Here is a 10,262-nt window from a genome sequence, read left to right as displayed (position 1 = left end):
ACGAGAATTCTGGATCAATCTGAAAAATCTCTATCCCTTCCACACACTACTCCTTTCCCCTGCCGAGTGAGTCACGCCTACCTCGAAAGGGAAATGGCTTAAGGGTGTAATAATAATAATAATAGAAACCCTTATTGATTATTATTTACAATTGATAAAATGTGATTCAAATTTTTTTGAAGGTCTGATAAAAAGAGACACATGGAATAAAATTATCAAACTCAGAATGGAGTTGATAAATACTAATTTTTTAATGCGAAAAGTGAAAGATCAGGATGATCCTAAAATGGAGAATATCGTCTATCATGAAACTAAATTTGATGCAACAAAAATCTTACAAGTATTTATTTTATATCACTTAAATACTTTGTCTTTATAATAGCGGACGTTTAATGTGTTTCAGAAGTCCCGAACATTCAAATGAACGAAATTTTTATTTTGTTATCTTTTAAACTGGAATTATTGCTAAAATATTAGTTTATTTTTCAAGAAAATAATTTTATGTCTAAAACTACAAGTTATGCTTATTTTTATTATCAGAGTGTCCACAAATCTTTATTTTTTAAATTACTCAACTAAATCAACAAACAAAAAATTTCCCAAAATGTTAAACCGTTAGTTGCTATATTGGATGAGTGGGGGGGGGGGGAGATTAACGTCAATTTTCGTTTTTATTTTTTTCTCTGTTTCAGTTGTTAGAAAAAATCTTACGTACTATCTCAGCTTTTTTACCACAGAATAGACACCCAAAGGGCTATTATTTTTAATTTTTAATTTTGTTCCAAAAAAATATATTTCGTTCATTTAAACGTTCGCTGTTTGGGCCAACTTAGTCCAAAAAATAAATTTAAAAAATATTTTCAATTACAAAAATTATTTTGGCTTAACAGGAGTTCAAGGATGCATATTTTGGGAAAATTACATTATCTTCCATTAATCTCTCAATTCGAGGAGATACGGACACCCAGAATGGATACAAATCTGCTGTGGAAATAAACTTATAATCCCAATAAATAATTCTAAGGATTACTAATAAAATTTTAATAAGAAGTATTATACGTTTTAATCGTTCATGTTAGATATGCCTTATGTAACTAAGCTTTGACAACAAAATACATTACTTAATAAAAAATAAAATATTTAAGTATAATTATATAACTTGTTTAGAAACTTGTTTGAAAATGAAGACTTCATTCTTATCGAAATTTCCCTTACTCCCTAATTTTTTTCGGACCAATTTTTTATTTTCCCTCGCCATTATTGTTAAAATACCGGAATTTTAATCTTATAACACTTAAAACCTAGAATATTTTATAAGCGAAGCAAAAGAATAAAATTTAAGATTTTTAAATTTACTTTTAACATAAGAAATTACTTTCCTATCGTAAAAGGTAAGTCTTTAATCTAAAAGAACGATATTCTCCCAAAACCCTTGAATTTTCGATTAAAAAGATAAAATATTAATGAAACAGATCAATTTTCAGCAAAATAATTTTATTTAAAAGAAAATCGTTTAATTTTCAAAAATAATATCGAACTTAAAAAAAGTAATATTGAACTTGAATCAAAAGCGTTGTACGTATTTTCAACCAAATTGTTGAAGTTTTAAGCACAAAAGTCGAACTTTTTAGCAGAAAATTGAATTTTCAACTCGAGCAGTTGAACAATCAATTAATTCTCTACAAAAACTTAAAAATAGATTATATTTCAATCAAAAAGGTTGAAATTTCTACTAAAACAGATGAATTTTAAAACCAAAAAGATATAAATTTGTAAACAAATAATAAAATTCTCCACTAAAAACAAACATGACGAATCACGATATTGAATAGTTAAATTTTCAGTTTAAACAATTATTTTTAATCAAAATAGTACATTTTTAACAAAATAGTCCAGGTTTCAACCTAAGAGTTAGTTTTTTTAAATAAAGTGATAAATTTTTAACAAGATAGTTCAACTTTCAATCAAGTGTTTGAATTTTCAGTCAAGAAGTTTAATTTTCTACCAAAAAAAGACCAATTTTCAATAAAACATACATAAATTTTCAACTAAAAACGATCAATTTTCAAAAAAGTGGTATATTTAAATTTGCAGTAAAAAAAATTCCAACGAAAAAAATATCAATTTTCCGCCAAAACGGAGAGTTACATTTTCAGTACAAAAATTAAATTTTATTAACAAAAATTAACATAGCAGTTTAACTTTTACGCCGGTAGTTAAATTTCCAACAAAGTAGTTCAACTTTCGACCAAAGAGGGGAAGTTTCAACTAATATGATGAATCTTGAACTGGAATAGTAAAATTTCCATCTAAAAAATTCTATTTAAACCAAAATAAACGAATTTTTAACTAAAATTATGAATTTTGAACCAAAAAAATATTTTTTTTTAAATGGCGTAACCTTCAACTAAATTGTTTAAGCTTCAACCAAAAATATGCAATTTTAACGAATAATATAATACAGTGAACTCTAGCCTATTTCAAATTCCGTGGAACATATATACATTTGAATATTTCACGGCTGAAAAGACCCCCACCTCTATCGCGAGTCGTAGGGTGATTTTGTCAAGCGACGTTCATTGGCTACCCCGACATTGTATTTATGCGCACGCTGTAAGCATGCGTACGTCCTTGCATTTGGCAATCGAGTATTTTAGCGTGAGCACGAAGTAATAGTAAGGAGAAACCATTGTAATGCATTTGCGGCGGCAAAGCATGGCAACTTTTTCAGAATAGATGGGGGGGGGAGGGCTTTCTCAACTTGTGAGTGGAATATCTGCGAGATCCGATAGTACCGAGAGACGAGTGTCATGGCTGTCATTTAAATGTGAGGCAAAGCAAAAGTTGTTTTCGTGCTGTGTTATTTGCTATTTTTTCGTTGTTGATAATTTTGAAAAAGATAAATATACTTCGAAGCCGTAAGATTTTTAAGCATAATTTAATTCGGAGTGTGATTGCAAGTAAACTTTTCAAAAGTGCTTTTTTTTTAGTAAAACAAAAGTAATTTATAGGTTAAAAGGTGCCGATTGCAATTCTGTCATTTTCGTAACATTAATAATATTCGTTGTAATAATTTTGTAGATAATGTATGTTATACGAGATGCAAGGGAAAATAAACAAGAATGTGAGATACAAGATTGGTTGGAAGATGTTTCCAGCAGTATTGGTAATATTTTAATTCCTAAAAAACGTAGAACTTTGAATTTTAAATTGAATAGTTTTTAATTAGAGCATTTTACAATTTAATATTATGCTAGTTTTAGGGTTTGCAATTAAAAATTCTATAACTTTTATGAGTTCAATTTGAAACTTTCAATTCCAATCAACATTTTGAAACTGGTCAAAGAGGTTAATAAAAATTATTTTTACAAAAGCGTAAGTACTTAATAATAAATGTTACAGGACATTTTTATAAATAGTTAGATTTTTAAATGTCACTCGAACCTTCATGTAAGATTCCGAATTTTTAAATCACATGAATTTGACAGAGCTACCAGATCGAGCCTGAAATTTACCCCCACCATACCTACCGTTTAGGAGCCGCAAAACAGAAGGTGCGTGATTACCACTATGAGTTCGTGTGTAAGCCGAAAATGCACGATTCGACTTCGGTTTTCTGCTATACGATGATTGCCGATCTAAAAGCTTCGGAAGACTTCGGTGGTCTTCTTTTATCTAGATCCTCATTTGAAAGAAATGGAAGAAATTGGCGAATTTAATGTTTCCCGTGATTCTTAATTTCATGCATGAGTTATATTTAAGGTTATGTTTTCCAGGTGTATATAGTATGAATATTATTACTATTATATATATTATAAATGTTAATATTATAAATCTAAAATATAACATTAATTTTAATTAATAGTTAACTAACTTTTAATAGAAATAATTAAACTTTCAACTAAAACGATTAGTTTTCTGCACACACAAAAATTTGAATATAATAAATAAATTTTTTTTAATTTGTTAAATTTTTTTTTAAAAGATAATATTTAAATTTTTAAACAAAAAGTTCAATTTTATCCAAAAGGCTGAATTTTCATTAATGTTTAATCATAGTTAAATTTTTGACTAAAAGAATTAATTTTCTTGTAGTTAAAAGAAATTAATTTTTAAACAAAAACAAACAAAATTCTACAAAATAGTTAAATTTTCAGAAAAGAAATTTTTTCAACGAAATTGATAAATCACCTACAAAAAAAACTAAATTATTAACAAAGCAGTTCCACTTTCAACAAGAAAATTTGAAAAAAATAGTTAAAATTCTTTGAAATTGCCTTAAATTATTGAAATTAATTGAAAATTCCTTGAAATGTTTTAAAGAATCCTAAAATATTTCTATATTCCTATATCCTAAAATATAAATTTTAAATCCTTTAAAATCTCCTAAAATTTTGCAATGCTCTTGAAAATTTTAGGAGATTTTACAAATACCCTAAAATGTTTCAAATCGTTTAAAATTTCATACTAAATTATTCAAATCAATTGAAAATTCCTTGGAACATTTGAAAATACTCTCAAATATAGCAATACCTTCAAAATGTTTTGAGATACCTTGACCTTTTTTTTTAATTTTTAAACTACTTCTTTAAAATTCTTTAAAATTCCTTAAAATTATCAAAATGAATTGAAAATTCCTTCGACGTCTTTAAAACATCATCAAATATTTAAAATCCTTAGAAATCTGTTGAACTCTCTTCACATTTTTTAAAGCTCTTGAAAATTCCTTAAAATTTTAAAAATACCCTGAAATATTTCAAATCCTTTAAAATCTCATATTAAATTACTGTAATCAATTAAGAATTCTTTGGAATCTTTTTAATTATTCTCACGTATTTCGAAATCTTCAAAATCTTTTCAAACACCTAGACACCTTTCAAAGATTTCTAAAGTACTTTGGGATTTTTTAAATAACTGCTAAAATTGTTAAAATTCCTTGAAATTATAAAAATAAATTGAAAATCACTTGACATCTTTTAAAAAATTCCCAAATATTTAAAATCTTGAAATTTTTTTAAGCTCTTGAAAATTCCTTGAAAATTTGAAAATTCCCTGAAAGCTTTTAAATCATTCAAAATATTTTAAATTATTGTAATCAATGAAACTTCCTTGGAATCTTTAAAATTCTCTCAAATCTTTCAAAATCTTTTGCAGTGCCTAGGATTTTTTTTAGGATTTCTAAATTACTTTGAAATTTAAGAAAATAAACCATCTAAAAATTTTTTAATTCTTTGAAATCCCTGTAAATTACAAAAAAAAATATGAAAAATTCTTGACATCTTTTAAAACTTCCTCAAATATTTAAAATCCTTAAAAATCTTTTGAAATCTCTTTAAATCTTGTAAAGCTTTAGATTGAAATTTAAAAAAGAGAAAAGTTTCAAAACGTTAAATATTGAAATGTTTGTAGATTAGAGTTTTGAAAATGGAATCAATAAAAATTTAAAGCCTTCGAAAATTAATTTTCAAAATTTTTGAACTATTCAATACGAATGATTTTCAACTCGGTGGGACTCAAGTCTTCAAATTTAGAATTGTAAACTTGAAAGTTTAGTTATAAAAAATTATTAATTATAAATAAATTGAATGCGTTCAAAATTTAAGTGTGTGTTTTTCAATTGGGCAATCTCTAAATAAAATTATTTCAGACTGAAATTTAGAAAATAGAACAATTTAAAAAATTTTTTAAATTTAACTGTTTTTGTTTTTCATCAATTATTTTTTTCAGGAACTCAAGCGAATTGGGAAAAAATTACACATTTTTTTCAAAAACTTGTATCTCTCCAATTCTTTAGAGTAAGTTGAAAATTTCTTCAAACTGACAAAACTACGTTAATTTTTAGAAGAAATGAAAAAGGTATTTTACAAAAAAGGTCAACTTTCATTTTCCCCTTGATATTTTTTAGATTAATACTAATATGAGGGAGATCCTGTGAATATCATTTTAACTGAACTAAGTTTTTACAGTAATTCAATATAAGATTTTAAAGGATTTGATATATTTTAGGATATTTTAATATATTTCAAGTAATTTTTTTTTAAGATTTTAATAATTTACGATGAGATTTGAAATGATTTGAAATATTTTAGGATATTTTGATAGATTTCAAAGAATTTTTAAATGATTTTAATAATTTGGTATGAGATTTTAAATGATTTAAAATGTTTAATTGTTTCTTTTTAAATTTCAAGAGCTTAAAAAAATTTCAAGAAATTTCAAAAGATTTTTAAGGATTTTAGATATTTGAGGAAGTTTTAAAAGATGTCAAGGATTTTTCCATTTTTTTTTTATAATATACAGGGATTTCAAAGAATTAAAAAATTTTTAGATGGTTTATTTTTTTAAATTTCAAAGTAATTTAGAAAACCTAAAAAAAGTCCTAGGCACTTCACAAGATTTTGAAAGATTTGAGAGAATTTTAAAGATTCCAAGGAATTTTCAATGATTACAATAATTTAATATGATATTTTGAATGATTTAAAATCTTTCAGGGAATTTTCAAATTTTCAAGGAATTTTCAAGTGCTTAAACAAATTTCAAGATTTTAAATATTTGTGAATTTTTTAAAAGATGTCAAGTGAATTTCAATTTATTTTTATAATTATAAGGAATTTCAAAGAATTTTAACAATTTTAGCAGTGTTATTAAAAAAATTCCAAAGTACTTTAGAAATCTTTGAAAAGTGTCTAGGTGTTTGAAAAGATTTTGAAGATTTCGAAATACGTGAGAATAATTAAAAAGATTCCAAAGAATTCTTAATTGATTACAGTAATTTAATATGAGATTTTAAAGGATTTGAAATATTTCAGGGTATTTTTAAAATTTTAATGAATTTTCAAAAGCTTTAAAAAATGTCAAGAGATTTCAACAGATTTCTAAGGATTTTAAATATTTGAGGATGTTTTAGAAGATGTCAAGAAATTTTCATCCTATTTTTATAATTTTAAGGAATTTCAAAGAATTTTAAAGAAGTAGTTTAAAAATCTTTAAAAAAAGGGTCAAGGTATCTCAAAATATTTTGAAGGGTATTTTACTAGATTCCAAGGAATTTTCAATTGATTTCAATAATTTAGTATGAGATTTTAAAGGATTTAGAATATTTTAGGGTATTTTTAAAATTGCAAGGAAATTTTAAGAGCTTTGCAAAATTTCAAGAGATAAAAAAGGATTTAAAATTTATATTTTAGGATATAGGAATATAGGAATATTTTATGATTCAGTAAAACATTTCAAGGAATTTACAATTAATTTCAATAATTTAAAGCAATCTCAAAGAATTTTAACTATTTTTTTTCCATTTTTCTTGTAGAAAATGGAACAGCTTTGTTAATAATTTAGTTTTTTTGTAGATGATTTATCAATTTAGTTTACAAATTTTCTTTTCTGAAAATTTAACTATTTTGTAGAATTTTTTTGGTTTGTTTTTGTTTAAAAATTAATTTCTTTCAACGACAAGAAAATTAATCTTTTATCGAAAATTTAATTATGATTAAGCATTAATTGTTGTATAGAATAGGGAATTATAACGTAGAATCCGAATTTCAACAATTTAAAAGTTGATTTTGCTGATTTTTCGAGTTTTTTAAAAAGGAACCGAATGGGGACCCAATAGGGTCTTTACAGGTACTTTTTAGAGGCTCCATTCGGTTCCTTCGGTCCGCCAGGGATTTTTCCCTAGTAATTTACATTTTTTCTCTTACCTACTCCTACGCAAACTTACATAACTACCCGCGAAATTTAAACTTAAATTAAGCAAATTTTGTTGAAGAAAATGATTTAAAAAAATTAGTGCAACAAAATATGAGACCTCTCTAAAAAAATGTCTCTAGTAAATCATTCTTTTCCCCTTTCAATAATGCTTTCCAACTTGGCAGTTAAACTCTTCTTTAAGCTACAGTCCATGTTTCATATTTCGTTTTACTCGCTTCTTATACTTTTCTTCAGAAAACTATACTTTGCTTCATATGAGATCAAATTTCTCGGGCATTTATTTAAGGACACATCCCACTTATTCGATTCTTACTTTACCGACATTATTTGTTTCATACAATTTTTATAGGAAATGAGCTATTGAGCTGAAAGTTTGGGAAAATAAAAAAAAGGAACTAAGGAACGTTTATGTACTAATAAATTTTTACAAACACAACAGAATGTTCCAAAAATTACTTTCTTTTGCAAGTGTAAAAATTTATTAGTACATAAACGTCCATTAGTCCTTTCTCTTTATTTTCCCAAACTTTCAGCCCGATATCTCATTTCATGTATAATTGGTATAAAAGATATTTTTGTTTATACATATAGTAAAAAAAAATTTCGGTGAATAAGGTAATAATAAATTCGCCTAGGCCTCCTAGTGAACGGTCAGCTCTTCCATTGATTATAATGCCCACCGAGATTTTACTGATTGGATTTGCTTGATTTGTACTTGGACTAATTAGATTTAACTCTTCTGATTATCTGTCACAACCAACAAAAGTTATCAGTTTGTGACCAACCCTGTGATTTTTAGATTTTTCTACAAGGAATTGATTATACTGACGGGGCATGACGTCACATTAAAATTTCTCTAAACTGGGAAATCCCCAGTGTTGCCAATCGCATGAAATTTTCCCGGAATCCGGGAAATTTTGACAGACTTAGGAACATTTACGGGATATAAAGAAATTCCGGGCTTTTGTGTAATAATTGAATTTTTCAAATTACATTTGCATAGAATACTGAACAAAGAATTCTTTCGTTGATCACACCCAATCATAATGAGTTTCGATAGAAAAAGAGGCATTTTTATTGGTTGGAGGCTCTTAAGGCACTTTCATAGACAGGAAATCCCCTAACTCCTTCAGAAAAATTTAATCACGTTTGATCCCGTCAACCAACGAGGGTCAGTCGACTTTGGTTTTTTTTCTAAGAACCGTGAAATTGTTTCGCGCGCTAAAAAGAATAACTCAAGAAGGAAATACTTTGCGTTCATTTTTAAACAAGAAAATAAGAAATGGCCGGATTGCAACGAAAGATTCTGGCTATTGAAAGCACATGTTACAGATATTCTGACAGTGAAGCTTTGTTTGAAGAAGAAATGCTTGAAGGAGAAAAGAATAGCATTAATGCTGAAAGTGATATTATTGATGTTAAGCTTGAAAAAGATGAAAGCAGTACTCGATTCCGATACAAACATTCGTTCTATGTTCACAGGTATGATAATTTATTTTTGAAATAATAATTGACTATAATGCATTTTATCAAATTTATGTGTTTCTTATTAAATTTATTGTAAGCTGCAGAAGACTAACTCAAAATGAATTGCGTCATTTCACTCCATAAGTGTACTAGAATTACATCTTTTTAGATATGGGACCGTTCAAGTATTATGTAACGCCTGGCAACGCACTTAGGAGGGGGTCGGCCGGGGGTCTGATGCAGTGTCAGGCCTATGTTAAAGTTACGCGTACACTTACTATAAAAAAGGCGTCACAGGTGGGGGGGGGGGGGGGGGGGGGGGGGGGGGATTTGCAGGAAAAAGCCTTAACTAATACTTGAACGGTCCCTAAATAAAGATTAGGGCAAATTCCTCTTTTGAATCAAATTTGTATTCGAAGTGAAAAATTGGTTAATTTCAACAGGATTTATATAAAGCGGTTTTTTGATACATGGATTAGAATAAAAAAAGACATTTTACACAAGAACTATTTAAATTAGCCAATTTTTTACTACGAATGCAGACTTGTTTCAAAACAGGTATAGCCCTAATTATCTGAAAAAAATATATAATTCTAATATTTACGATCTAAGATGAGGCAATTCAATTTTAAGGTCGGGCCCTGGTTCCAACGACACCCTTAAGGGTGGCGCGACCTTCTTTATATTAGGAAAAAAATTGATTCTTTTCAATTCTCACTCCTCTAGCTTTGTTCGAATCAGTGTTGGTTAACTTACTTTCTCTAAGTGATTGGTTACAGTTATGTTACTTAGCGAAAAAAGATAACTAGTTATTGTTACTAAATAAAGTAACTTTATCTTACTTATAATGTTACTTGTTCTCTTCCTTAACATAATAATTCAAAAATTCAAATAGCTAATATCAGTGGGCTAAGATGATAATTCATAAAAGCTTAATATAAAAAAATAGGCATTAGTTAATGTAAAGAAAAATACACTACATTTTTTGGAAGTGAACGACAATACATATTTAGAATAAAATTCAATTTGAGTGATAAACATGTCACTCATAATTATCATGTAGTACTTTTATTTTTGTTATATTT

The 10,262-nt window shown here is 26.9% G+C and overlaps 2 protein-coding genes across 2 annotated transcripts in view; both read left to right on the top strand.

Annotated features, from left to right (window-relative positions):
* The window catches only part of LOC117180650, a 4,298-nt gene extending 3,294 nt beyond the window's left edge, over positions 1-1,004 (top strand). The window contains exons 3-4 of the mRNA XM_033373138.1: positions 183-340; positions 891-1,004. Of these exons, the coding sequence (XP_033229029.1) occupies positions 183-340; positions 891-1,004 (272 nt within the window). The remainder of the gene's footprint in view (positions 1-182; positions 341-890) is intronic.
* A 7,988-nt stretch (positions 1,005-8,992) lies between these two features.
* The window catches only part of LOC117180648, a 7,261-nt gene continuing 5,991 nt past the window's right edge, over positions 8,993-10,262 (top strand). Inside the window, exon 1 of the mRNA XM_033373137.1 lies at positions 8,993-9,192. Within this exon, the coding sequence (XP_033229028.1) occupies positions 8,993-9,192 (200 nt within the window). The remainder of the gene's footprint in view (positions 9,193-10,262) is intronic.

This window comes from Belonocnema kinseyi, chromosome 9 (assembly GCF_010883055.1).
Source record: "Belonocnema kinseyi isolate 2016_QV_RU_SX_M_011 chromosome 9, B_treatae_v1, whole genome shotgun sequence".
NCBI lineage: Eukaryota > Metazoa > Arthropoda > Insecta > Hymenoptera > Cynipidae > Belonocnema > Belonocnema kinseyi.
The sequence above is the reverse complement of the archived record's forward strand: the minus strand, read 5'-3'. Positions and strand labels throughout refer to the sequence as shown.